We start from the raw sequence: 26883 nt of genomic DNA, 5'->3' as shown, positions 1-26883 counted from the left end.
AGAGCGGAGCTCTTAAAACTCTGAGCCATAATTTGCCACACTGGAGAAAGAAGAAAACGGTCGAAATGGAAGCCGCTGGGCCAGCTCTGGGCGCCAGGCAAGACTGCTGCTTCCCGCGAACGCGGGCCCGCCCCACCGCTCTTTGATCTTTGCAGCGCTTGCGGCCCCCCTGACCCCGCGGTGAGTTATGGGGGCCGCGGGACCCATAACACAGCATTCCGGGACTCCCAGGGTTGGCAGGACGCGGCACCCTGCTCTGTGATGGATGAGCCACCCCTAGCGCTGGCTTTGTCCTGCCTGGGCCGGGTTGGGGAGCATCAGACCTACTTTGGACGGGGCGTGGCGAGAGGCGGACCGTGTGTGTCTGTGGGGGGGGTAGGGGTATTGTCTTTTTCCCTTCCCTCCCAGGGTGTGTGAGTGGGGAGCGGACACTAGCGCAGCCGTCAGTGCTCCCGAGTCTCACCTGATAGCGCTTTGAAGACCCCCCCGGACCCCCACGTCGAAGAGCGACCCCTCCCAGAACCTCGCCCCCAACTCTGCGCACTTTCGGAGGCTACTGAGGCCCCGCGGTGCCCCGTTCCTCCTCCCTCGCACAGGGCATTTCTTCCGTCCCATTTGACAGCCTAGGCGGAATAATCCTTTTGGGGAACCGCCGGCCTCTGCGCTGCCAGGCGCGGCCGCAGCTGAGCGCTCAGCTCCGATCCATTGTTGGGGTCCGCCAGTGACCCCCTGCCGCGGCCCTTTGTCGCCCGCTCCCTGCCGGGCCGCTCCAGATGCGCCACCGCTGCCCGCGCCCCGCCCGTCCCACGCGCTCCGGGCCGCGCCAAGGCGGCTCTTCCGCACCGTGAGGAGGGGGCCCGCCTCTCCCGGTGTCTGCACGGCCGCCCGGCTGCGCCCGCCTTTGTCTGCATTCTTTGTCTGCCCCGCGCCTTCGCGGTGGCGGCGGCTAGGCCTCTGGGGAGGGGGCCCGGAACGCCAAGCGCAGCTGGCGAGGGCGCGCCGGCTGGGAGCGCGCGAGGCCCGGCCCGGCCCGGGGCTGCCCCTCGTCTGGGGGCAGTGGAGCCCGCTCGCCGCCGCCCCTCCCCCGTCCCCTCCGCGTGCTCCCGCCCCCTTCCCTCACGCCCGCCCCCTCCCCCTTCCCTCCAGCCCAGCTCAGCCTCGGCACATCCTCCTGCTGCCCGCGCACCTCTCCGCGCGGTCCCGGCTTCGCGGCTCGGCCTTCCGCTACGCTCGGCTCCCGCAGGCGCTCGGCCCCGCGCCCCTCGGCCCCTGCCCCGCCGGTTGGACAGGTAAGGCTTGGCCTTGGCCCGCCCCTGGCTCCGCCCTCCCGCCTCACCTGGCTGCGCGCCGGGACAAAGGTGGGCTAATTGGAGCGCTCAGGGTCGGGGCGCGCCGGGGACTGAGGCTGGAGGTGAGGATGCTGCTTTCCTCCCTGCCCTCCCGGTCAGTGGGTCCGCCGCCTCCGCTCCTCGCCGCGTCTCCCCTCGGCTCCTGGCTCTGCTCCTGGGCCCCTCATCCGCCCGCCTTCCGCCGGACACTCACTTTTCCACGTTCTGACACTGCCTAGCGTGCGCCCTTGCCGCCCTCTTCCGGACGCGCCTCTCGCCCACTCTCCTCCTCGGCACTAGCCTTCTCCCTCTGGGACCCGGTCTCTCTTTGTCTCTCTGTCTCTGAGTCTCTGGGTGGTCTCTCAGGCTGGGGGCCCCAGTCTGACATCGTTTGAAGAAGCTTGGAAGATTCCCTAAGCTCCGGACAGAGCTGGCAGGAGTGCCCTCTGCTTCTTTCGAGGCTGCCTACGGGGCTGGGGTGTGTTGCAGGTAGAGGGAGGTTCTGGCTGCACCCCCCGCCAGCACTGCCCAGTTCCTCGCACTAGCAACCCCGACAGTGCTGGCCTCGCTCTTCTGGCCCCGGCTCAGGCTCCCTCCCTCTCCACTGCTGGCTTTTCTCCAACTGCGCGCCGGGGTCTCAGATGCCTTCGGGAGCCGAGGTTTGGGTCGTGAGACCTCTTGGGTTTCCCGCCAAGTCTTGACTCACTCCACTGGGTGCTCCCTCTGCCCTCGCCTCTGTCTGGTCTCTCTTGCATGGAGCACTCTTCCATGCTGCCCACCTCCCAGCCTGGTGGCATGCAAGAAGTGTCCCAGTACTGGCTCAATACCATCCCTCTGGAGTCAGGCAGATGGAGGCTGAGGGAGTGATCTTGGACAAAGGAGCGCACTTCTCTGAGCCTCAGTGTCCCCTTCATAAAACGGGGATAATAGCACCTACCTATAGGGATATATGTGAAAGCAGTGAAAAAAACATATTGGATGCTAGCAAGGCACACACTTGGTGGCCACGGGGGATTCTACAGTCCCAGTCCCTGGGTGGGGTGGGGACAGGGGTCCACAGAAAGGGGGAAATGGATCAAACATTCAGGCTTAGAGACAGTGCATAGAAACCTGACTGTGGCCCCTCCCGTATCATGGTCACCTCCCCCTACACACTGTTACAGGCACTCTTCTCTCTTTCTCTCCCTCCTCCTCTCTGCTTGTCCTAAAATCAGACCTTAAAAATCAGAAAGAAAAGGGTGTCTGCTTTCAAAATGAAATCAGCGTGGCTGTGTCGATGTTGCCAACAGCTGGTCATTGATCATGAGGCATCCATGTGACTCATTCCCAATTCTGAATCTCTGTCTTGCACCCATTTCTTTTTTAATGGCTCTCGCTCACGAGCCATTTCCTTGCCTCTGGGGGGGGGGGATTGTCTTTTGGACCCTGCACCTGTTGTGTAATCACCCAAACCCTCTGACCGTCATCTATGTCATCGCGACAAGTGACACACCACCCCAGGAGTCCGGCAGTGATGTGGGCTTAGGGCCATAATGAGGGCAACTTTGGAAGAGGGATACCTTCTCCAGGCTGGAAAGTTCTGGGTTCCCCTAGCTGAGCTTTTATTTCAGCCACAGCCAGAGCTAGCAACTAGCGCCTTTCTCCTTAAAGAGGTAAGAATGGGACTGGAAACACCCACAGACACCCACAGACACACAGACACACAGACACAGACACACACACACACACACACAGGCACACAGACACACTCAGACACACAGAGAGACACACACAGACACACACACAGACACACGCACACAGACACACACACACACACCATCCAGACTCCTGCTCACAATCCTTCCCACCACTTTCTCTGCCTCCCTTCCCACCGTTCAGTTCACCCCGCTCAGCTTCCCTAAATCCCTCCATAGCTCCCCGTTTCCACTAAATTAACTACGCTGCCTGCCTCCCATCACACCCCCGTCGGCATCTTGGGTTTCAGCCATGACGGAGGGCCAATCACCTCCACGCCCTGACTGCCTCTGAGCTTTTGCTAGGGCTCTTCCCTCTAACTAACATGTCTCCCCTTGCAGGCCAAGGTCAGATGGCCCCTCCTGTGGGGAGCCCTCCTGCCCCGCCTTGCCTCCCTGTCTCTCCCGTGGTCTGCACTTACCTGGGCGGGGCTGGGTCTTGTTCCACTTGGGGTCCCAGTGCCTGAGACACAGCAGGCACACAGCAGCACAGCAGCTGCTCTGTCCGTATTTGTTCTAATGTATGGAATCCTTGGCCAAGGAGACAGGAATGAACTGACAATGGCAAGCCACAGGTTATCCGTGGGTTCCACTGGGTCCTGCTGGCCAGGCCAGGGGCAGAGTTGGCCCTAGGGCAGACCGGTGAGGTTGTGGAGTGGGGAGCAAGCCTCCTGGAAAGTCCCTGTGGTACCGGGGGCTCTGCACGCCTCCAGAAGGTGAGGATGATTTCTGTGCCTGATGCGAACAGAGGAAATCGGCTAGACAGGGAGGCGACTGCCCAAGTTCAGCAGACTAGCTCAGCAGCTATGTGACCTGGACCTTCACTTGCCTCAGCCAGAAACATGGCAGAGCAGGGGTTTGCATCCTGGCCTCCCTGACTCCCCAGCCTGCGAAGAGCAGGAGCTGGGCATGTTCCCAGGGTGGGGAGGTGGCATACTAACATCTCTCCACTGGCCCGTTCAGGTGCGGTCCGCCTCTCTTGCTGCTCCAGGCCCTCTGCTTGTCCTACCCCAGCCCTTCCTCTCACGTGGGCCACCGTAGCCAATGGAACACAGGCCTCCCCAGGAAGGACCCTGCCACTAGAGGCCCTGCCCCCCTCACACCAGTTCCCAGCTTTGGCAGCCTCGCACACCGCAACACCATGGCCTGGCATTGACCATCTGGGACACATCCCTGAGTGAGTGTAGGGGTACCGGTGCTAGAATCCAGAGCAGTTGGGATAAAGTAATTGCAGACCTCAAGTTTTTAGGGGCCCCCTCTGTGCCAGGCTCTGGGTTAAGGCCCCCACCATGTGTCATCCCTGAAAGTCACAGCATCAGTACTAGTATTAGTTACTGAGTTAGCATGAGGCGTGGTCAGAGAGTCTGCCTTTGGAGTCAGGTGGCCACAGTTTCAAATCCCAGCTCTACCACTCACTCTACTTTGTAACCTTGAGCAAATCCTTCAAATCTTTGTCCCAGTGTTGAACCACTGTAACTACTGTTATTACCTGAAAAGTACTGTCCACTTCAATGGGCTGAATTATAAACTAGATAATACATATAAAGCTCTAAGCCTAGAGTAGCTGATGCCCTATAAATGACACCCAAACAGACATTCATTTTTCAGATGTGGGATTGAAGCCCGGAGAGGTTAATTGACTTGCCCAGGGTCACACAGCTATTAAATGCTGGAGCCAGGATTCACACCCAGGCTTGTCTGACTCCAGGTGTCTTTCTACTCCACACTGACCTCTGCCAGAACTGACAGTGGGCATTTTGTCACTCGATGATTAAGTGATGGGTACAATCAAATTGTCTGGGAACCAAGATAATGAAATTTGGGGAAAAGGCGACCAGGAGGATGGCTTAGGAGAGGAGGAGGGGTGGCGAGTACCTGTAATGTAGCAGGAGGTAGGACTCCACTCCCTCCCCCCAAAACAACACCCCTACATCAGTTTTTTCGAGGTGTGAGGCCTTAGGAGGGTGGGAATTCCCAAGGCTGCTGTTGGAAATAATAAAAGCAGATGGTGCTGCCCCTGTGGGAAAGCCAAACCTCATTTGCCAAGACAATGGTCCCCTCCAGGCTGGCCTGGGCCTGTGTTGACCTGCCCGACCGAAGCCATCCATCACCCCACCGAGGACTGAGGACGTGGCCACCTGTGCCTGCCCCCATGCACACGCAGGCACAGATGCACAAACACTTCCAGCAGCCCACCCCCAAGCCCCACTCCCACTCTTTCCCCTCTTCATAATAACAACAGCTACTGTTTATTGCACCCTTACTGGGTACCACTCACTCTGTATACCTTTGCTTCCCCTCATTCTCGCAACCTCCAGCATTTTACAGGAGAGGAAACCGAGGCTCAGAGAGGTCAAATGACTTGCCCAAGGTCACACAGCTCTTTCCACTCTGGTCAGGGGGGCTCTCCCGTGCCTCAGCTTAATGGGTTTGGGCTGATATTTTTGTGTTTGAATCAGTAATAATTACATCTGTGCCTCAATCTTTCATGAGGCCTGTGGCCTCCCTGCCAGGTCAGAGTGGGGACACCTGGAGGGCAAGGACTGTGTCTTTGCCCACAGAATACAAGTTCCCTCCAGCAAAGTGTATGTTTTCCCCATGTTCTGGGAACCTCCAAGGCCAGAGCTGTGTCTCCCCTATCAGATTGGGAAATCCCTGAGGGCAGCCACAGGATCTCCCCTGTTACACTGGAGGCTTCCTGGGGCAGGGGCTGCTTTTCTTGCTCAGACTGAGAGCTCCCTGAGGACAGGAGCCGTGTCTCATCAGTCTAAGAGTCCTCCAAAGCAAGACCGAGATCTTCCCTGTTACAGTGGGAGCTCCCCAGGGCCAGGGCTATTGTCCCCAATCAGACTGGCAATTTCCAGAAGCAGGGACAAGGTCTTCAGACTAGAGCAGTTTCCCTTGCATGGCATCCAGGTCCTGCACCCAGAGGAGCTCAGCAAGTGGTGACTACCTGGTCCACTGTCCCTGGCAGTCTCCACCCTGGTGCTCCACGGGTCAAGAGGCAGAGTTCTCGGTGTGAGGCCAGGTTGGCACAAAGGCATGCGGAGGGGTAGGTGGGGCTCTGGCTGTTCTGAGGCCTAGGGGGGCTGAGAGGCCCCTTCCTATTGGACAGGTGGCACTTTGGGGGCACAGAGCCTCAGGGGGGCAGGGGAGATGGGTAGGGACTAGCTCAGGGCTGTCAAGGCCAATCCACCAATGAGTACTCCCCAGGGCAGATACTTCAACTCTTATCTCCCCTCCCCCCTTCCAGGGAGCTCATCTCTGCTGCCTTCCATCCCACCTACACTGCCTGAGTCCCTGGAAACCTCCCCTTCCCCAGTCACACAGAAGTCCTCATTTCCTAAAGAGTCACATCTCATGACAGGCTAATAATCCCATTTCACAGACAGGGAAATTATGACTCATGATGAGGTGTGATGGTGGGAGGATCATGGGAGGGGCTAGGGAGACAGAATCTAGTCCCAGATTGACTTGGGAAGAGCCCAGCCCAAGAATTTAGGATCCCCCTCCCCTCCCCCACTCTCATTGAGGACATAACTATTTTTGTTTTTTGTTTTTTGTTTTTTTTAACATCTTTATTGGGGTATAATTGCTTTACAATGGTGTGTTAGTTTCTGCTTTATAACAAAGTGAATCAGCTATACATATACATATATCCCCATATCCCCTCCCTCTTGCATCTCCCTCCCACCCTCCCTATCGCACCCCTCTAGGTGGACACAAAGCACGGAGCTGATCTCCCTGTGCTATGCAGCTGCTTCCCACTAGCTATCTATTTTACATCTGGTGGTATATATAAGTCCATGCCACTCTCTCACTTCGTCCCAGCTTACCCCTCCCCCTCCCTGTGTCCTCAAGTCCATTCTCTATGTCTGCGTCTTTATTCCTGTCCTGCCCCTGGGTTCTTCAGAACTTTTTTTTTTTTTTTTAGATTCCATATATATGTGTTAGCATACGGTATTTGTTTTTCTCTTTCTGACTTACTTCATTCTGTATGACAGTCTCTAGGTCCATCCACCTCACTACAAATAACTCAATTTCGTTTCTTTTTATGGCTGAGTAATATTCCATTGTATATATGTGCCACATCTTCTTTATCCATTTCATTCATCTGTCAGTGGACACTTAGGTTGCTTCCATGTCCTGGCTATAGTAAATAGAGCTGCAATGAACATTGTGGTACATGACTCTTTTTGAAATATGGGACATAACTATTTTGATTGAACAATTACAACTACTCATTTTCCAGCCCTGGGGGAATCCACTCCCCCTAAAGAAGACAGGAACCTGCTGCCTTAGATGCTCTAAGACCCCAACTCGAGTTCCAGGTTTGTGGAGCTGACTACCAGGTGGCCCCACTGTTCTAAGAGCAGAAGGGGGTACCTGGGGATGGCCACCTCCATTGTCCTATTCCAGCCATCCCAGGAAGTGTCCAGTCAAGTCATGAGGAGGTGCCAGAGGGAAGAGTCAGGCAGATAATTCCAAGTTAGAGCATTCCTAAAATCTTCACGGCAGTATGGAAACAAAATCAGAGATAATTCCTGCATCTCACAAAATCTGTCCTAAGCACTGCTGACTTGGGGTTCTGGGCATACAAACACTGCCCCCAGGGCTCCCAGGGATGAGAGTGGAGTGAGAATTCTTTATATATTAAGGAGTTAATCTCTTGTGTGCTGTATGAAATGTGCAGAAATGTCCACTGAAGAGTTTTGTTTTTGTTTGTTTGTTTGCGGTACGCGGGCCTCTCAATGTTGTGGCCTCTCCCGTTGCGGAGCACAGGCTCCGGACGCACAGGCTCAGCAGCCATGGCTCACGGGCCCAGCCGCTCCGCGGCATGTGGGATCTTCCCGGACTGGGGCATAAACCCGTGTCCCCTGCATCGGCAGGCGGACTCTCAACCACTGCGCCGCCAGGGAAGCCCCCACTGAAGAGTTTTAAGCAGGAAAGCTAGTGTCCGATTTGTTCTTCTGACCACAGAGTGGAGGATGTTTGGGTGATAAGCTGGGGCCTGGGCAGACAGCAGCACCGAAGGATGTTTGTGTTACTGGAAACATGGCAGGGAATGTGGCGAGAGTTCTGTGATCAGGGGGCACCTACACAGGGCCCAGTCTGGCCTGAGGCAGCTACTGTGAAGGACAGAATTCAGCCCTTAGTGTCAGGGTCCCCAGAGACGCCCAGCAGGCCACAAAACTCCAGACCCACTTCCCCCATGAGCCGGGAGAGCTCATCACCTGTGGCTAAGAATACTGGCTCCCAGATTGCCCCAGAGGAAGGCTGGGTTCTCTTAAGGGAGCAAGATCCCCTTGGAGATGTTTCTTGGCCTCTCAGGGGTAGAGGTCCCTTCTGGTCCAGGTTTAGCAGAAGGCAGCTACCTTCCAGTTTCTTATGAGCTAAAGAGGGTTAGGATGTTTCCATGTGGAGGGTCCTTTCAAGACCTGAGCTGTGGCCAGGGGAGTGGCAGGAATCAGGGCCCCTTCCTGTTCAGATCCCTGACCCCCAGCACTGTGCACCCCTTTCTGAGGAGCCCTTGAAAGATAGAAGTGTCCCAGTCATCCCAGAGACCCCTGTACTGGTCTCAGGATGCCCATCCCAGCGGCTCGGTGGGTTAGGGTTTCATCTGGGTGCTGGGGGGTCAGTCACAGTTAGAGAGGTGACCAAAGCAAGGCAGAGCTCCTCCAAAAGTGAGTGAGAGGGAGGGATGGCCCAGGAATGGGCTTGTTATCATCACACATGGCTGTGTTTTGTCTTTTTTTTTTTTTTTTGGCCGAGCTGCTTGCGGGATCTTAGTTCCCCGACAAGGGATTGAACCTGCGCCCTCGGCAGTGAAGGCGCGGAGTCCTAACCACTGGACCGCCAGGGAATTCCCACGTTTTGTCTTTGAACATTCACAAATATGTCCTCTGAATTCATGCTACTTCACAATACCTGCCCCTGGTCCCTGGGGGCTCACTCCAGAACCTGGAGGGTATGATGTGTCATCCCTCCCCACAGGGGGCTGTCAGTTGGATAGACAGACAGATGGAGGAGTCTTGTCACTGTGGATCATAAATTCCTAGGCTCCCTTGGCAGACCGAGCCCTCGAGACCATCTAATCTAACCCAGTGATCCAGCGGTCTTCTTCCCCTAGTGCCACCGCCCCCCCCACATTATTTTTTGTGCAGTACAGATCATTTCCCATGAAATCTTATCCATAATCCCAACATATAAAATCAATGAAGTCAGCATTTTATGAGCAGTGTGGCACCTCACCAACACCACCAATAATCTCTTCCCCAAACCAAAATTTTCTCCGTTTCGTGCGGATACAGTTTCAAGCCCTACATGCCGTCAGACTCTCTTCAGCCTCTCCTCCATGGAGATGCTGTGTGACCACTGTTATGCCCCCAATGTACAATATTGCCTGTTTTACAGTAAGTCAAAGAGAAAAAAGAAGCTGTCTTCATGGTATAAAAGCAGGCAATGGGGCTTCCCTGGTGGCGCAGTGGTTGAGAGTCCGCCTGCCGATGCAGGGGACACGGGTTCGTGCCCCGGTCCGGGAAGATCCCACATGCCGCGGAGCGGCTGGGCCCGTGAGCCATGGCCGCTGAGCCTGCACGTCCGGAGCCTGTGCTCCGCAACGGGAGAGGCCACAACAGTGAGAGGTCCGCGTACCGCCAAAAAAAAAAAAAAAAGCAGGCTATGGATGTCAGTTGCATTTGTCGATATGAGACTGAGCCTCTAATAGGCTTTGGCCGTTGGTGTCCAGAAGATCCTGAAGCATGTCAATAAGTAGCTGCAAATGGCAACAGTTCTTTTAAACTGCTCACCTTGCATCCCTGGAACACCCTTCAGTGACCCGGGAGAAGGCCAAGTTACTGGGGGGCTGTGCCCGAGTTAAAAGTGTGTAGAGGACGCATTTGAGAGTGTCTGTTGTTTTTACCTACAGTTTTCAAAATAGTTTAACAAATATTTTTTTTAAGTGAGGTTAGAATCAAATGCTTAGAGAACCCCTGAAACATCTCTACCAAATATGGTGGCTCAAATGCGTCACTTTCACACGCGAGAAGAAGACGCGGAGTCAGGGAGGGGGGTTGACAGCCAAGTTCTCCTGGGGGGTGGTTGTCTGGCTCACAGCCTGGCCTGAGCGTCATAATCCCTAGGCTTCATCAGAGCATCACTGATATTCCTGGCCCAGGATTCCCATCGGACCCCCTTCAGCCAGCACTGCTCCCACCTCCCACCCCTCTACCCGCCCCCTTCTCCCGTCCAACCCATCAGGCATCGGGTGAGCTGATCAGTAAAGGAGGAATTCAGGCCTCACTGTTGTCTGCCAGGCAGGTGGGCAGGAGCTCCCCTAGTCGCCCGGCCCCCAAATGCAAGGCTGTTGTGGGGAGGGGGGAGGGGGCTCAGGAATCAAAGCGAGCTCCGGGCTCCATCAACTGCCTTCATTTGCATTAACACTGCCTCCCTGCAGGCTTCTGGATGGAGACCACGCTGGCAGTTCAACTCTGCACAGTATGGGGACAGGATAAGGGCACGAGACAAGCCCCTTTCCCCCTCCTTTGTCAGTTTCCTCTTCCCAGCTGCCTGGTCCCGCCTCCGGGGCCGTTACTGCTCTCACAGCAATGGCAGGAGGTTACGTGGGGGAGGTAGGTGACCCCCGACGAAGCTCAGTGGACGGGCAATGGGGTGCAGAGAGAACCCAGGCCTTGAGGTGGGGCTTTGTCACTCACCAGTGGTGTCACCTTGTGTTTGTGGGTTACCCTCCCAGAGCCTGGGTTTCCTCATTTTGAAAATAATGGAGAACAACCTGCCCTGTGCAGGGCAATTGAGAGGATGCAATAAGAAACGGATGAAGTAAGCTTGTAAGAGCCTAGGCTTTCCAGCCGCTCAGGGAGTGGCAGCTCCTATGATGACGATTGCTCTTGTTCAGTTTAGTTTTTAAGGAGTCACTAGTAGATCTCTGTTGTGAGACGGCTGTCTCTGGGTTGTGGATGGTTCTCATGTCCCTCGACTGCCCTTGTCCTGGGAGACTGAAAGCTGTTAAGTGTCCCCAGTCCTGGGGGAAAGCGACCCAGGCCCCAAAGAGCAGGCTTTATGCTCAAACCTCGGGCAGAACCGTCCCAGGCTGATGGGGGTGGGGCACGTGGGGCACCTGCTGCCCCTTTTCTCCCGGCTGCTTGGTGCTCTGGGAGGCAGGCTCCAGCTGGCTTCCAGACCGGCAGAGTGGATTGGAGCCCGCGTCGCTGTGGATCCTTGGTGCCTCTTCTCTAGCAGCCCGCGTTCCCTGAGTGGCTCTTTGCCAGGCTGGCATCTTGGCTGCTGGAATGTGCCAAGATTCAAGTACAAATGCTGTGGGCTTGGGGACAGGGTTCCATGCGGTCTTCAGGACAAAGAGGTACCAGCATCCCCAAGCCTCACTTAGCTCTCTCCTTCTCTCTCTCTGTCGCACACACACACACAAACACGCACACCCTCCCTGGGAATTTTTTATGATCTGCTCAGGTGTCAGTTTGATTCCATTCCGATCCGTAGTTATCAGTGCCTATTATTTTCAGGGTCTTGTAAATCTGACAGGGACAGAGGGGAAAGGGATCTTCCCCAGATCTTCTCAGGGACTTTATTTTATTTATTTATTCTAATATTTATTTACTTATCTGGCTGCGCCGGGTCTTAGTTGCGGCGTGCGGGATCTTTAGTTGCAGCGTGCAGGATCTTTAGTTGCGGCGTGCGGGATCTTTTAGCTGTGGCACGTGGGATCTAGTTCCCCGACCAGGGATCAAACCCAGACCCCCTGCATTGAGAACGTGGAGCCTTAACCTCTGGACCACCAGGGAAGTCACTAGTCGGGGACTTTAAAAAAGGCTGATTGCCCCAGCAGGAAATGAGCCGGGCAGAGCTGTGTGGGAGCCCCCAGGGGGGTAGTTTTCTGCCAGAAGGGACATTTAGGACGAGTCCCAGAGGATGGGCAGGATTTCCACAGAGAGAGAGATGGGGGTGAAGAGGAGAGGCTGTTCCGGGCAGAGGGAACAGCTTCAGGGAGAAGAGAGAGACAGGAAAGATGGGAGGTGCTCGAGGCCCAGGGCATAGTCTCTATCGGCTGTGACAGGGAGGAAATAGAAGTCAGGGCTGCAAAGTTAGGTTGGGGCCACATTATACGAGATCTTGAGTACCCAGGTGAGGAGTCTGTGGTTAAATGGGAAAGGGATAGGGAGCCATGGACAGTTTGGGGCAGGAGAGGGTCAGGATCAGAGTAGTTTGGCAGCAGTATGGGCTGGGCCTGGGGGCTGGATGGTGCTGATATCCATCCAGGAGAGGGATGGCCTCTCAGGTGCTTCAGCCTGCACGCTGAAATCCCCCCTCCCTGCCCCAGGCTGGCTGCGTACATGATTTGTGGGGTGCAAAGGGTGGGAGGGAACAAAGATGGCACTGAAGTTAGGGTTCCTGGGTATGATGAACAGACCAATGGCCACTGGCAAGGGCTTGGTAAGAGGACTTCATTGTGAGAGATGGCAAGTATCCGTGATGCACAGGGGTGTAGGGTTGGGATGGGGCTGGGCTTCAGCTCCTGGCTCTGCAGGACCGGTGCCGAGGCTGGTCACCAAGCTCAGAAGCTGGCTCGGGGTCACTGATGGGCCTCCTGTGTGTCCACAGGGACAGCACGCTGCCCATACATGCTGTGGGGCTGCCCACCCCTCACCCCTCTGCCAAGCCTCATCTGGTCCCTTGCCTGCACTTTTTGGGTGTCCCGCCTTGCTCCTCTCTGCTCTCAAGGTGGAGGGATTCTGTTCACCGGGCCAGTGTCCCAAAGGTTCCCTGTTGATGGTGCTCTGTGGGTTTCTCCCAGGTTATCGATGTGAGGTCCCCGCAGGACAGAAAGGCGGGGCTGGGTCAGGGCAGCATCCAACACAGACTCAGCCTTTCTCAGCCACAGGGAGGGGAGGGTGGGGCCTGGTAAATGCAGCCTGGCATCTGCCTGAGACCTGGAAATAGGGTTTGAGGGCTCCCCGGGAGCAGAACAATGCTTGACTGACAGGCCTCTCAAAAGGCCCCTCCTTCTCCCACCTGGCCTCCTCAGGAGTGCAGGCCTTGCCTGAGCACCAGCCTCCCGGGCCCTCATTATGGAAAGGCTGGGGCTGAGGCTGGTGGGCAGAGCCCAGGGCAGTAGAGGCCCGCACCTCCCAGGGGACCACTACGTGCCAGCTGGGGGATGAAGGAACAGCAGGATAGCAGGAGGCTGGTGACCAGGCGAGCTGGGGAGGAGCCGTTTCCCTCCCCCAGACCCCTCACTCTTCCCAGAGTGGGTCAGCCTGTCCTCCCCACCCGCTTCAAGGGCCCCTCACTCAGCGTTGGCTAACGGTGAACCTGGGGTGGGATGGCCAGTGCGGGGGCTGCAGGAACGGAGGGGGCTGGAGGGAGAGACACCAGCAGTCATCCCCAGGCCACCAGCCTTTCCTCAGCCCTGGGCAATTACAAGGCCACAAATCACAAGGAAACGGTTGTGTAAGCACCTTTGTGAACCTAATGGAATATGCAGGGGGCCCAGGGAGGCCATAAAAATTCAATCAGCCTGGCTAACCTGGTGCCCAGCTCAGCTGGATGCAGTGAGGTTGGTGTAGGGGGGAGGGCTATGGGGGAGGGGCCCCAGGGGGTGGGACACTCCCATTGTGCCCCAGCCACGAGTCTCCTGAGCCTTAGCTCCAAGTCCTTCTGGAGCATCCGGGGGTTCCGACCCTTCCTCTGGCACAGAGTGGGGAGCAGTGAGGTCCCCTGAGGAGACACCACTTCTGGTACAGAAAGATGGGCTGTCCCCAGTGTAGGTCAGAGGTAGCTCAGCCCACCCTGCAGGGTCAGAGTCCAGCCTCCAAAGCTCCCCAGCCCCCGCAGGGACAGTGCCTGCAATGTCAGAACTGGAACTTGGAGGAAGAGAAAAGGCAAGGCCTGGGCTGTCCTGGGACAGCACGTGGGAGCTCAGAGCACAGGCATAGCAGTTGCATAAATGCCACATACTCCGTGTGACAGCCTCTCTGAGCCTTTATTTCCACTTCAGAAAATAATAGGCATTACTTCAGAGACTCGGTGAAAGGACCAAGTGATAGAAATTCACACCAAGTGCTGAACACGATTCTTACTTACAGCACGTGCTCAAATGCTATTATTCCATCTGTTTGAATGTAGGCTTTGAGTCAAGTCTCTGGGACTATCGGCCTATTTCTGAGCTTGTGGGGACTCAGCTCATTCCAGGGAACTTAGCCAAAGGTAGTGGTTTGTACAGAAAGAGGAATCTAGACTAATCTGGAACCTGGGTGCTTCTTAAACTATTGAAACCAGGGATTCTCAGCTTCAGCACTGGGGTCTTTCTGGGACAGTGATTCCCTGTCATGGGGGAGTCCTGAGCATTGTAGGGTGTTTAGCAGCATCCCTGGCCTCCACCCAGTGAAGTCAGTGGTGCTGCCTAGTTTTGACCACCAAAAATGTCTCCAGATGTTGCCAGATGTCACCTGGAGGGGTGAGGGGGCCAAGTCCCCCTCCATCCCTGTTGAGAAACACTAGGCTATAATAGTGTGGGTGAGGGGACTGGGGAGTGGGGCCGTGGAGGAGGAGGGCTGCCCCCTTAGAGTCCTGCTTTTCTTGCAGGGAAAAGCCCATGGCTGGGCCCACCACCCACGTTGCCCCCATGCTGTTCCTCGCCCTCCTCCTGCTACTGGAGCTGAGCCTGGCAGTCTCCCTGGGACCCGGAAGCTCTGCTCGGAACCTCCCGGAGAATCACATCGACCTCCCAGGCCCAGCACTGTGGATGCCCCAGACCAGCCACCACCGCCGGCAGGGCCTGGGCAAGAAGGAGCGTGGCCCAGGCACACCTGGCCGGGCCCAGGATGGGGCTGTGGTTGCCACCACCAGGCAGGCCTCCAGGCTGCCAGGGGCAGGGGGGCTGCTGCCTGGGCAGAATCCTGCAGGCCTGCTGCATGACAAGGATCTGCTCCTGGGGCTGACACTGCCCTACCCCGAGAAGCAGAGCCGGTCTCCAGGGTCAGAGAGGGTGAAGAAACGAGGCAGGGAGCACAAGAGCCGTAAGGAGAGGTTGAAACTGCACAGAGGTAGCTGGAGGTCTGCGAGGGGGTGGGGCCCTGCAACGAAAGGGAGAGGGGGAGTGGGGGAGAGGGATCAGGTCCAAATGGCCAAGGGGACTTCAGGAACAGGACAGGGAGGCAGGGGAGGGGGCGAAAGGGTGGGCGGAGGTGTCAATGGTGTGAGGTCCCTGGGAGGACATCCAGAGACCCCAAAGGGGGCAGGTAGTGGACCCCCAGAGGAAGGGAGGGGTCTCACTGAAGTCAGAGGAATCTGGTATGAAGTGGACGCTGGGAAAGGCCTGGGTGTGGAGCATGGGAGGAAGAGAAGGATATGTGGCCATAGGAGCTCAGTCTTATCAATAGATCATCCCCCTAAATCAGGAAGTTCTACCTCGCATCTGACCTAAATCCATCCTACTGTAAGTCCTGAATAGAGATGGGACAGTTCGGTGCCCTCCAAGCCCATCACTTAATCAACTCCGAGGCACAGAGCAGAGACCGAGAGCTTAGACTCTGAAGCCAGATCTGCCCCAGGTCTGATTCTGGTTCCACTACTTACTGGCAAGTCACCTTTCTGTGCCTCCGTTTCTGCAAAGTGAGTGTAATGGCCCCTTCTGCCCTTGGGGTAGATTCAGAGACGGCTTGCTATCTGAAGTACCCAGAATGGTGCCTGGCACTTGGCAGGGGCAGTGGGCAGTGGTTGTTACTAGGTAATGCTCAGCTTTCTCTCAGTGCTGAGTCAGTGTCCTCCGACCTGGACACGGCTGACCAAGGAGAGCGGTCACGTCCTTACTTCTCCTGCCTCTGCTCTGTGTGTTTGATGGGGTTTCTTCCTCGTCTTTCTGACCTTCCTTCAAGTTCCCTCCAAGTTCCCAAATCCCCTGTGAGCCGCACCACCCACTGGTCCCAGCCTCCCCAGAACAAACATGTCCCAGCAGCCCCACCCAGCAGGCTCCTCCCCTGTCTCTCCTGGCCAGAGCCCAGGCAGGCAACCTCGGCTTCCAAGTCTCTACATGTGACATGACTGCCTCTAGGGGCAGACCAAGTGCCACAGGCATGGATGGGGGCGGGGGCTCTGCAGGAGGTGGGTGATGGATCCTGAGCCCCACCTTCTCCTGCAAACAGCTGGGGCTTGCTTCCCTTCCAGGCCCGCTGAGAGCCCCCAGGTGGACAGAACACAGGGGAGTGGGCCCAGCTTAGACTCTCAGCCTCCCGCCCCTAGGGATCACGTGTCAGGTGGGGTGGGGGCAGTGGCAGCCTTGAAAGCAAGCAAGAAGGCATACACGGGGCGTGGACTCAGCCCAGCCCAGCTCCAGCCCCAGCTCCCGTGGACCAGCAGGGCGCTCCCACGAGAGTGGGTGAGTGGAGGTCTGGAGTCCAGGCCCAGGCCTGCTGACCAGCTGTAAGGTCTCAGCCTGATGGGGCCTCAGTTTCCTTCTGTAAAAAGAATAGAGCAGATTCAGTGGTCCCCGAGTCCCCTTGCTACTCTCTGGGGTTCATCTCTGGATGGTGGGGAGGCCCCAACGGACCCAACCAACCTTAAAGTCAGATCTTGCCTGAGAAAAAGAGGCCAGGATGAGCCTGGGACCTCTAGCTTTTCTTGAAGCCCCCTTGTTCCTGACCACCCCCCACACTCTCCCCTCTCACACTCATCCTACCTCGTGCCCATATATCTTGGAAGGCAGCATCAGTGGTTAAAAGTATTGGTTTTGCAACAGATGGACCTGGGTTTGAATTCAGACTTTGATACTCACTAGCTGTGTGCTCTCAGGCAAGTTGCCTAACTTCTCTGTGCTTCAGTTTCCTTCCCTGTAGATGAGGCTGAAAGAGTACCTCCCTGCCAGAGCTCCTGCAAAGGTTAGGTGAAACAGTGCTTGTAAAGCAGGACCCAGCATACAACATGGTCCCAGCACACAGCATGTACTCAATAAGCAGGGTCATTATCACCACGTAGGGAGCTCTCACCTCCCAGCCTTCTCAAAGGCCTCTGCCTCCCTGCAATGCCTCTCAGCCTCATCACGTGGCTCCCCTACTCAAACTTACTCTCCTCCAGGAAGCCTTCCATGGTTAATCCTACTAAGTTCTATTCATTGCACTTACACTGCTGGCTGCACCCAACCAACCCAGACTTGAACTTGCTGGAATATTGCTTTAGAGCAAGAATCCTGGGCCATCTCCCCAGCAACACTGCAAATTCATCCAAGACTTTCCCCCTCATCCTGCCCCCAGACTCCTGCTTCCACCCCCGCAGGAGGGTGGGCAGCAGTGATGTCGGCTGAGCCAATAGCTTGTCATATGGTTCCTGCCGCCCCCCTGTTCGCAGCAGGAAATGTGGGTCCTGCTGTGGGCCGATACGGGGTGGTGGGTGGCAAGCAGATAAAGTTGCTGTGTTTCCTGCTCCTTGTCTCAGGCCGAGCCTTGGTCAGAGGTCCCAGCTCCCTGATGAAGAAGGTGGAGCTCTCAGAAGACCAGGCCCCGGATGCCGCGATGGAGGAATCCTCCACCAGCCTGGCCCCCACCATACTCTACCTCACCACCTCTAAGGCAGCACCTGCCACAGAAGAGTCCCTGATCCTGCCCGTCACATCCCTGTGGCCCCAGGTAAGGGGCCTGGGGTGGCCTCGGAGATGGAAGGGTCCTTGAGATGATGTCATGCAACCCCCTTTTAGTACTTTAGAGAGACTGAGGCACAGTGGCAGGAAGGAGCTGGTCCAGGCCAGCAGGGCTGGATGGAAGCCAGGTCTCCTGATGCCCATCCAGCCCAGCTCGGGCCAGTGGGCCCACTGGCCAGGGAGGGCTGCCACTGTCCAGGCAGTGGTCCTGGGGGCTCACTCTAGAGAATGCCAAGGAAGCAAGTGCCGGCTCAGCACACTGGTCTCTGCATCTAGAAGAGCAAGGCCTTTGGGGAAGAATTTTGTACATGCTGAAAAGTACAGAGAATAATAATCTTTAAAACCATGTCCCCATGATCCAGAATTAACAAGCTTTAGTTAACACTTTGACCCATCTGCTTCAGACCTTTAAAAAGGATATATGGAAGGGACTTCCCTGGCGGTCCAGTGGTTAAGACTCCACGCTTCCACTGCAGGGGGCGTGGGTTCGATCCCTGGTCGGGGAAGTAAGATCCCACATGCCGCGTGGCACAGACAGAAAAAACAAGAACAGAAACAAAAAGATATACAGAGAGGAAGCAAGCCAGCAAACGTGGCAAATACACCAACCATTGGTGAGTCTAGATGGAGGGTATTTATTGTTGCAATTAACATGAGGTGCATCATTGCACCTTTTCTGGGGCTTTGAAATTTGTTTCAAAATAAAATCATTAAAAATGATCAAAAATAAATATATGTGTAAAAGAAATAAAACTTTTTTTTAGCAGTAGATCTTTCTTATTCTCTTTTTGGGTCTTGCACCCCCCTGAGATTCTGATAAGACTATGGGCCATTTCCGATGAATCCATGGTTACCCATGCTGTCGCAGGGCCCCTGAAGCCCATGTGTTGAGAACCCAGCCCTAGAAGGTGGGTTCACATCCTACTGTGGCCAGGGCTGTGAGTGGAACTGCTGGCCAGAAGTTGCTGTGCCGAGACTGCTGGCCAGGGCTGTGAGTGGAACTGAGCCATGGCCGTGGCCTCAACAGTGCCACAGAGAGCTGATGATGTCTGCAGGGGAGAGAATGGGCAGGGGAACAAGCAGCTGGGCTTCCTCCTGAGTGGACACAGCTGCTTCCCCCCGCCTCCCCCAGAGGGCCTGGTGGATCACTTGCCCGACTGCACTGGCTGCCTATAGGCACCGTCCCACATTGGGGGTGGCTGCTCTGGGCGGCCCTCTCAATGTCCCCGGGCTGAGATTGCAGGCTGTCCAGCCCAGGATGAGCTGGCCTCTGAGGAGCCCCTCCTTTGCTCTCTGGTCCTGGGGCCCCACGTTTCTTCTTTCACCTGTTGGGATCTTCAAGCTCCCTCCTCTCCACCCCCTTCTGCAGGCTCATCCCAGGCCTGACGGGGAGGTGATGCCCACACTGGATATGGCCTTGTTTGACTGGACCGATTATGAAGACTTAAAGCCTGAGGTCTGGCCGTCTACGAAGAAGAAAGGTATGTCTACCCACCCCGCCACCCCCTTGCTGGGCTCCCTCCCCTCTCCCACCATCCATTGGGGTAGGGGCCTCGGTGACTCCAGCCTGACCTACATATGTCCAAGGTGGGATGGGGGGCCTGGAGTCTATAATGGAACGGACACCTGAAATGGACTTACTGATCTCAAGTGCTCATCGCGCGGCAAACGCTTTCCACGTAGCTACTCACTTAACCTTAAAAAAAAAAAAAAAAAAAGTTAGGTCTGTTCTGCTGTTGATCCCACTTTAGAGAAGAGAAAACTGAGGCAGAGAGAGGTATTGTGTCTTATCCAAGCCACGCTATGGGAGTGGCGGTGTGAGCGCTCTCACCCTGGTGTTCTGTGCTTAATCTCTCTGCCCTGCCGAGCCTCAGCCTCTGACCACAGATCTGTTTTCCCCAGAGAAACACCGGGGCAAACTCTCCAGCGATGGGAATGAAACATCACCGGCTGATGGGGAGCCCTGCGACCATCACCAGGACTGCCTGCCAGGTAACCGAACCAGCATCGTGTTCAAGACCCTAGGCCGGGCGCTGGGGGAACCTGCGTGGGGATGGGGGCGGGTGTTCCCAGACACATGAGCAGGACCCTTGAGGGATGGTGAATAGTAACAACCACGGCTGCCACTTTACTGAGGGTTGCTGTCGTACTTTGTTCTATTTAATCCTCACAGCAGCCCAGAGAAAGAGACCCTGTCCTTCCCCATCTTCAGGCGAGGAAATTGAGGCTCGGAGAGGCTAAGTGTTTCAGCCGAGGTCACACAGCTAGGAAGTGGCTCAAACCTGAGTCGGCCTGGTTCTGAACCGCTGCCCCACACTGCCTTCAATCATGATGACCCTTCTCTCGACTTCTCTCTCCTAACGTCCTTTTGGGCTTAATTCTGTCTTTGTCCCATCATGACACTGCTGGGCTTCTTGGGATACTTTGATGACATCCTGACCTGTTCAGCAGCTGAGTCCATTAAGACAGTCTGAAAACAGAGGCCTGGGTTTTTATTGTTTTTTTGCGGTACGTGGGCCTCTCACTGTTGTGGCCTCTCCCGTTGTGGAGCACAGGCTCCGGACGCATGGGCTCAGCGGCCATGGCTCACGGGCCCAGCCGCTCCGCGGCATGTGGGATCTTGCCGGACCGGGGCACGAACCCGTGTGCCCTGCATCGGCAGGCGGACTCTCAACCACTGCGCCACCAGGGAAGCCCCAGGCCTGGGGTTTTGATTGATGGTCTAAGCTGCTGGCCCTTGACTGGGTCAGTCGGAACTTCTGGGAAGACGATAGCGAGGGGGAGTTCGAAGGGCAGGAGTTTTCTGGGGGTGGGGGTTAGGGTAAGGCCTGTGAACAATAAAAGTGGAACGAAGGAGGAATGGACAGGAGACTGTGATGCAGTCGCCCGCCGGCCCAGCAGGGAGCTCCAGAGCAAAGATTGCCTGTTAGAAGAGGCCCCTGCTGGGCAGATAGCCAGGCCCTGGCACCCCCACTGAGCCAGTCACTGCCTGGGCTGTTCTGCTCCGGAACAGTGTGACATTGGCTCAGGAGGCTCCTGCAGGTGTTAACAGCTGGAGGCTGGCAGCTAACTGCTCTCCTGGCCGATGGATGGCAAGTGCCTTCTGGAGGGAGATCTGAGTTGCACACCTCCACGATGCTCGTTAATTCACTGACCAGAATATTCTACAAAACAGCAACCCAACAAGCCATTTGGCATCGGAGAAGCCAGACCGCCAGCTCCCTGAAAGGCTGTTTTCTTTCCAAACCATTGTTTTCACCCTGAGCAGAAAGAAAAGGCTCAAGTTTGGGCCAACTGAACAGTGGCTCTGAGAGTTGGCTCCATGGTGGGCGAGGCCGTGCCGAGGGCCTGCCTCTCGGGGGCTTCTGTTTCCCCATCTGTCCAAAGAGGACGTTGGCTCCATGATCACCGAGGCCCCTCCCAGCTCCGTGCTGACTTCACACCTGGCAGCCCCCAGCCGTTCCACCCAGGGGGGGATCCCACAGCGCTCTCGCTCCTCCCATGATCAATCAATTGCCCATCTGGGGCGTCTGGGGTCTCTGCCGCCCGCCCCCAGGGGCCTCGGCCGTGACATTTGTCAGTGGTTCCAGCTGGGAGCCTTGCGCACCAGATGGTCCATCCTGCCAGGGATGGCCCCACCATGGAGATGATGTATCTCCTGTCCAGTGGGAGCGTGTGCAGGGCGCAGGGAGGGTCCGCTCGGCGTGGCTGACCGAGTGTGCTTTTGCTGTGTGGGCAGGGACCTGCTGCGACCTCCGGGAGCATCTCTGCACGCCCCACAACCGAGGCCTGAACAACAAATGCTTTGACGACTGCATGTGTGTGGAAGGTGAGCCCGATATCGGGGGCTCCCTCGGTGCCGAGACCTCGCAACCTCCCTTTCTCCTCCAAGCCGGGGTGGGCAGAGAAGGGGGTGGGAGAATCCCTGGGGAGCTGAGGACACGAGCAGGAACAGCTTTGCTCGGTGCCTTCACAATCTGTGAACTCATTTAGTCTCGATTCCTGGCATCGTTGCTCAAATTTGCTTTTCTCACCTCTTGAAATACAAGCTGGCATGATCTCCCATGATCTGGAGGCGGGAGAGGGGAGGAGAGAGGAGAGTATCTTTTAAAATAAGATCAAACCTGAGAAGCCTGGTGCTTTCACACCAGAATTCTATCCCAGGGGAGACATTCCAAGTGTGATAACAAGGGGTGGGGGGTGGATTTCCCAGCACTGTCCCAGGGAAGGATGCACTTGCCCGGCTGGCTCCCTCTTTAACTCCTCTGAACTCCCACGTGGAGCGGTATGTGCCCTCCTGCCCAGGTGGGCCCAGGTGTACCCGGCTCTGTGCTAAGCCCTTTACCCATTATCTCCTTAATCCTCCCAACGATCCCAGGAAGAGAGCTATTGTTCTCCCCATTTTACCCAAAAGCAAACTGAGGCACAGAAAGGTTAAGCCACTTGCCCAAACCTACATAGCTAGAAAAGTGGGAGAACATTTTAAATTTTGTATTCTGAAAAATTTCAAACATATATTGAGTCGTCAGGATAGTATAATGAACCCTCATTTCCCGTCACCCAGCTTCAATAATCCTCACTCATGGCCAATCTGTGCTGTCTCCCCCTCCCCATCTGCTTCCCCCGTTGCAATAGGATTTTTTTAATCTTTTTTTTTGGCCACGCTGTACAGCATGCAGCATCTTACCCCGACCAGGGATCAAACCTGCGCCCCCTGCAGTGGTGGCGCAGAGTCTTAACCACTGGACTGCCAGGGAAGTCCCTGCAATAAGATTTTGAAGCAACTCCTGGAACTGTAGATATTTCATCTGTGAATATTTCAGTATCACATCTAAGAGATAGGTACTCTTTTAAAAACAAAATACCAAAAATGCACAATAATTACTCAGTGTCATCCCACATCCAGGGCTCACATTTCCTGAGTGAAGGGATTTGGTCTCAGTCCCTCTGTTGACCATTCTGAGATACATGCCCAATTTTTTCTCACATTAGCCTCAAAAATTATCTGCTGTGAGAGCAATAAAGCTGCTTAGGTCCAATTACTCATTCATCTAGTCTGTCAAGAAATATTTATTGAGTGCCTACTATGTGCTGGGTTCTGATAAGGACATTGGGATTCAGCGACAAAGAGAACCAGCAAGTTCTGCGCCCGTGGATTCCATTCTAGTGAGATGAGCAACAATAAGCAAATAAGTAGATAAGATGTCTTTAGAAAGGAATAGGGGCTGTAAAGAAAATAATCCAGACTGGGCTGATGAGGAGTCTGGGAGGTGTTTTAGAAAGGGTGGACAGGAGTGGACTGCAGAACCAGCCACCTGAAAATGAGGGGCGGGGGGATGGAGAGAGAGTCCCAGGCAAGCGGCAGAGCAAAGCCAAGGGCCTCAGGCAGGAATGAGGCTGGAATGTTTGAGGGCGCCTGGCACACAGTAGCCAACGGGGAAGGTGGCAGAAGGGGAAGTAGGAGAAGCTGGCGGGGAGGATCATGCAGGACTTTATAGAGTTATAATGGGAAGGTGTCGGCAGGTTTTAAGCAGGGGAGTGACCTGGTCTGACTTATGAGTGTAACAGCTCACTCTGGCTGCAGTACTGTTGGGGGCAGGAGTGGAGACACAGAGGACCAGCTGGGAGGTGAGGGCATGGAGGCATTCAGGGGTGGAGATGCTGGGGAGCTGCCTTCTGTTACCCGTGTGCAGGGCTGGGGGCCCATTTCGCAGAGGAGGAGACTGAGGTGCAGAATGGCCGGGAGGGCGCTCTAGTCCAGGAAGCCCGGAATAGCACCAGGGCCTCCAGATCCAGCCTGCCTAGGTGAGGGGGACATGGCCCGACTGAGTTCACACACCCAGCTGGTGCCCAGCTGGTGCCCAGCTGTATGCTCACTGGGCAGCCCCTCTGCCCAGGAAGGCTTCCTTCCTTCCTCCCCAGGGCCTCAGGTAGGAGGGGGTAGCTTTTCAGGCATCCAAAAGATATGTGTGCAGCCAAAACCCCGTCTGCTCGTTTCCCGTGGTCTCTCCCACCCTGGTCGGTCCCACCAAAATTCTTGCTTCCTCCGTGGAGACTCAGGCTCCAGAAAAATAAATTGAGTAGAAATGACAACTCATTAAAGATGGTCCAGGAAGAGGTTGTCAGGAACCTTCTGAGGACCAAGAGTCCTGAGGACTTCTGAGAAATCCCAAAATGTTGAATTCAGGTTCCAGGGCTGCAGTCTAGGCCAGCCTGGATTCTGGAGGGTTCCAGAAGGGCTTCTGTGGCTACCAACCACTCCTGCTCATAATCCCCTGCCCCCCTCCTAAGTGTATTTTGTGTGGCCACAGGTCTGAAAGCTGTGATCCAGGTGTCAGTTCTAGACCCCAAAGCACAAACTTCACAGCAATTCCTTTATTCTCTTGACAGTGACATAAGCACATCTTAAGCAGGTGATGTCCTCCTCTCTCCCTGTGGTCACTCCTAACCTGAAATGTAGGGATTGCTCAGGCCACACCGAGCAATCTCTTCCCCTAACCCTCCCACCCCCAATCAGGAGGATGTGGCCTTAAATGAAAAACATGTCTACCCATGTATGTCAGGGGATGCCTGACATGTGGTTATGATAGAGCCACAGCCAGGAACCCCTCCCACTGGTGGGCCAGGAGGGCCACGACTACTTTAATTAGGGTGGTCAGGGAGGGTCCCTTTGGGACCTGAAGGCTGTGAAGGAGCCAGCTATGCCAAGAACTTCAGGAAGGCATTTCTGGCTGTGAGAACAGTAAGTGCCAAGGCCCTGGGGCCAAAAATGAATGGGTTTACGAGGAAAAGCAAGAAAACTGGGTGTGGCTGGAGTTAGAGTGAGGAGGGGAGTGGGAGGTGAAGAGAGCAGACAGGAGGCAGGTCCAGGTCCCAGAGGGTCTTATAAGCCAGGGTAGGAAGTTTGGATCTCCTTTTGAGTACAGTGGGGAGTCATGGGAGGTTTCATAGGGGAGGGCAGAATCTGCATCCCTTTAAAAAAAGGTTTTTAATGGACTATTTTTTAAGAGCAGTTTTAGGTTTACAGAAAGATTGCGCAAAAAATACAGAGTTCTCATATGCCCCCCCAAACACACCGTTTCCCCTATTATCTTACTTTAGTGTGGTGCACTTTTTACAACTGATGAACCAATAGTGATACATTATTCACTAAAGTCCATAATTTATATTAGGGGTTCACTCTTTGTGTTGCACATTCTATGGGTTTTGACAAATGCATAGACATGTACCCACCATTATAGTATCACACAGAATAGTTTCATGGCCCTAAATATCCCCTGTGCTCCATCTGTTCACTCTTCCCTTCTCCCTCTGTGATTCGCTTTTTTAAGCCCATTCAGGCTGCTCTGCAGGGGATGGGTTGGTTGTAGGACAGAAAAAAGAAGGGGGTGGTGGTGAGAGGATGCAGGGAGTTCCAGAGGGCGCGGAGGGGTCTGGCTGGTCGCATCCCTGACCCCCTTGCCTCTCTTCACCCAGGGCTGCGCTGCTACGTCAAATTCCACCGGAACCGCAGGGTCACCCGGAGAAAGGGGCGCTGCGTGGAGCCCGAAACGGCCAATGGCGACCAGGGATCTTTCATCAATGTCTAGCGGGCCGCGTTAGGCGCCTCCCCACCGGCCAGGGGACTGAGCGCGGGAGGTTTGGAGAAGCCGGGCAGTTTGTTTATAACTCGCGGTGGCAGATCAAATGGGGAGTCAGATGACTGAGGCTGCAGGCTCAGACCCAGGACACTCAGCCCCAGGAGGGGAGCCCTGGGCGAACTGCCCCCGCCCAGGAGCCGAGCAGCAGCACACCTGCAGCCACCACCCGGCCAGTGGGAGACCCACACCGCCAGCGCATCCCGGTGTCCGCGTTCTCCGCGATGGCAATGTCGAGAGCGCCCTCTACCGTCCGACCGCAGCACTGCAGTGGTTTCAAGTTTAAAAAGGAAGAGGTTTTCGAGCTGGAAAAGAATGGAAACTCCCTGAGAGATAGGGGAACCAAGGGCGGGAGACGAGTACGAAGCACCTCCTATGTACCAGGCACTGTGCTAAATGAGGGGCATACATTATCTCACTTGTCACAGCCCTTTAAAGTAGACATAATCACCATTTTACAGGGGAGGAAGCTGAGGCAAGGTTTTATGACTTGTCCAGGGTCCCAGATCAATTCTCCTCAAACCTTCACCTGTGTAAGAATCCCCAGGGATCTGGTTAAAATGCAGATTCCAATTCAGTCGATTCTGCATTTCTAACAAGCTTCAGGGCATGCCAATGGTGCTGAACCCAAGACCCCACTGAAAGCACCAGGTCCTGGAGAGTCAGGGTGAAGCTGGCATCTGAACCTGGGTCCGACCAGCTCCAAGGCCCACGTCTTTGCTCCTCCACAGCTAAGGATGCATTTCAGGTTCTCCACGGCTTTCGGTGAGAGAGACGTGTTCCCTGGTAGTTCCTTTCACTGTGGTGAAGGCTGGAATAACCGACTATTCTCTTCTTTCCCTGAACAAAGGTATATCATTTAAAAAATAAGAGAAAATGTGCATTAAGCACCTGCTTGCCTATAAGGCATGATTTGGGCAGATTGACCCCTGCCCTCTGGGAGCTGGTATTCTGGGACATGAAGTGTTTGGGGTAAACGGTAAAGCTGTTTCTTATGTCTATGGCCCTGCTCACCCCATCCCAGGACATGCACTTTGGAGTTGCCTGAAAGCTGCCACCCCAGGGGGGTTCTTTGGCCTTTGTAGTTCACGTCCTTTGAGAATCTAATGCAAGCATGGACTCAAAAAGTACGCACATTGCCCGTGTGCACCCACTTTGCATACGTCTTAGTGGTTCCCAGGCCCCCCAGAGACCATCCCAGGACCCCCAGCCTACACTTCTGCAGCAGAGCCCACTGAGGAGTTGGGGCACCTCTCCTAACAGCCCCCCACAGGCCAGACTCACGATGCCTACCCCAAACACCTCTCTGAGCAGGTGTGACTTATGGCCACCTCAGGAGAGCCACTTCAATCCCCCCACCTGACATCTCACTCCTGGCCAACCCTCAGGTCCAGGGCAAAGAAGGTTGCCAGCCTTCTCCATCCAGAGTCCTTGCTGGCCTGGACCCCAGCCGGGGGACCACGCCCACGAGATGCCAGGGCTGTTTACTCCACTGGGAAAATCAGTTGGGGTCAAGGGTC

At 55.5% G+C, this 26883-nt stretch overlaps 1 protein-coding gene across 1 annotated transcript; it reads left to right on the top strand.

The window, feature by feature from the left end:
• Positions 1-1208: 1208 nt before the first annotated feature.
• Positions 1209-25315, top strand: DRAXIN (dorsal inhibitory axon guidance protein; the record flags this gene model as incomplete). The annotated part of the gene is made up of 7 exons (XM_081225357.1): positions 1209-1289; positions 14681-15141; positions 17525-17715; positions 19096-19207; positions 19629-19718; positions 21466-21555; positions 25203-25315. Exons 2-7 carry the CDS (start codon positions 14691-14693, stop codon positions 25313-25315), a joined length of 1047 nt encoding a protein of 348 aa, XP_081081483.1. The 5' UTR covers positions 1209-1289; positions 14681-14690.
• Positions 25316-26883: the final 1568 nt, after the last annotated feature.

Source organism: Mesoplodon bidens (assembly GCF_964165515.1).
Source record: "Mesoplodon bidens genome assembly, chromosome: 2".
Lineage (NCBI taxonomy): Eukaryota > Metazoa > Chordata > Mammalia > Artiodactyla > Ziphiidae > Mesoplodon > Mesoplodon bidens.
The sequence above is the reverse complement of the archived record's forward strand: the minus strand, read 5'-3'. Positions and strand labels throughout refer to the sequence as shown.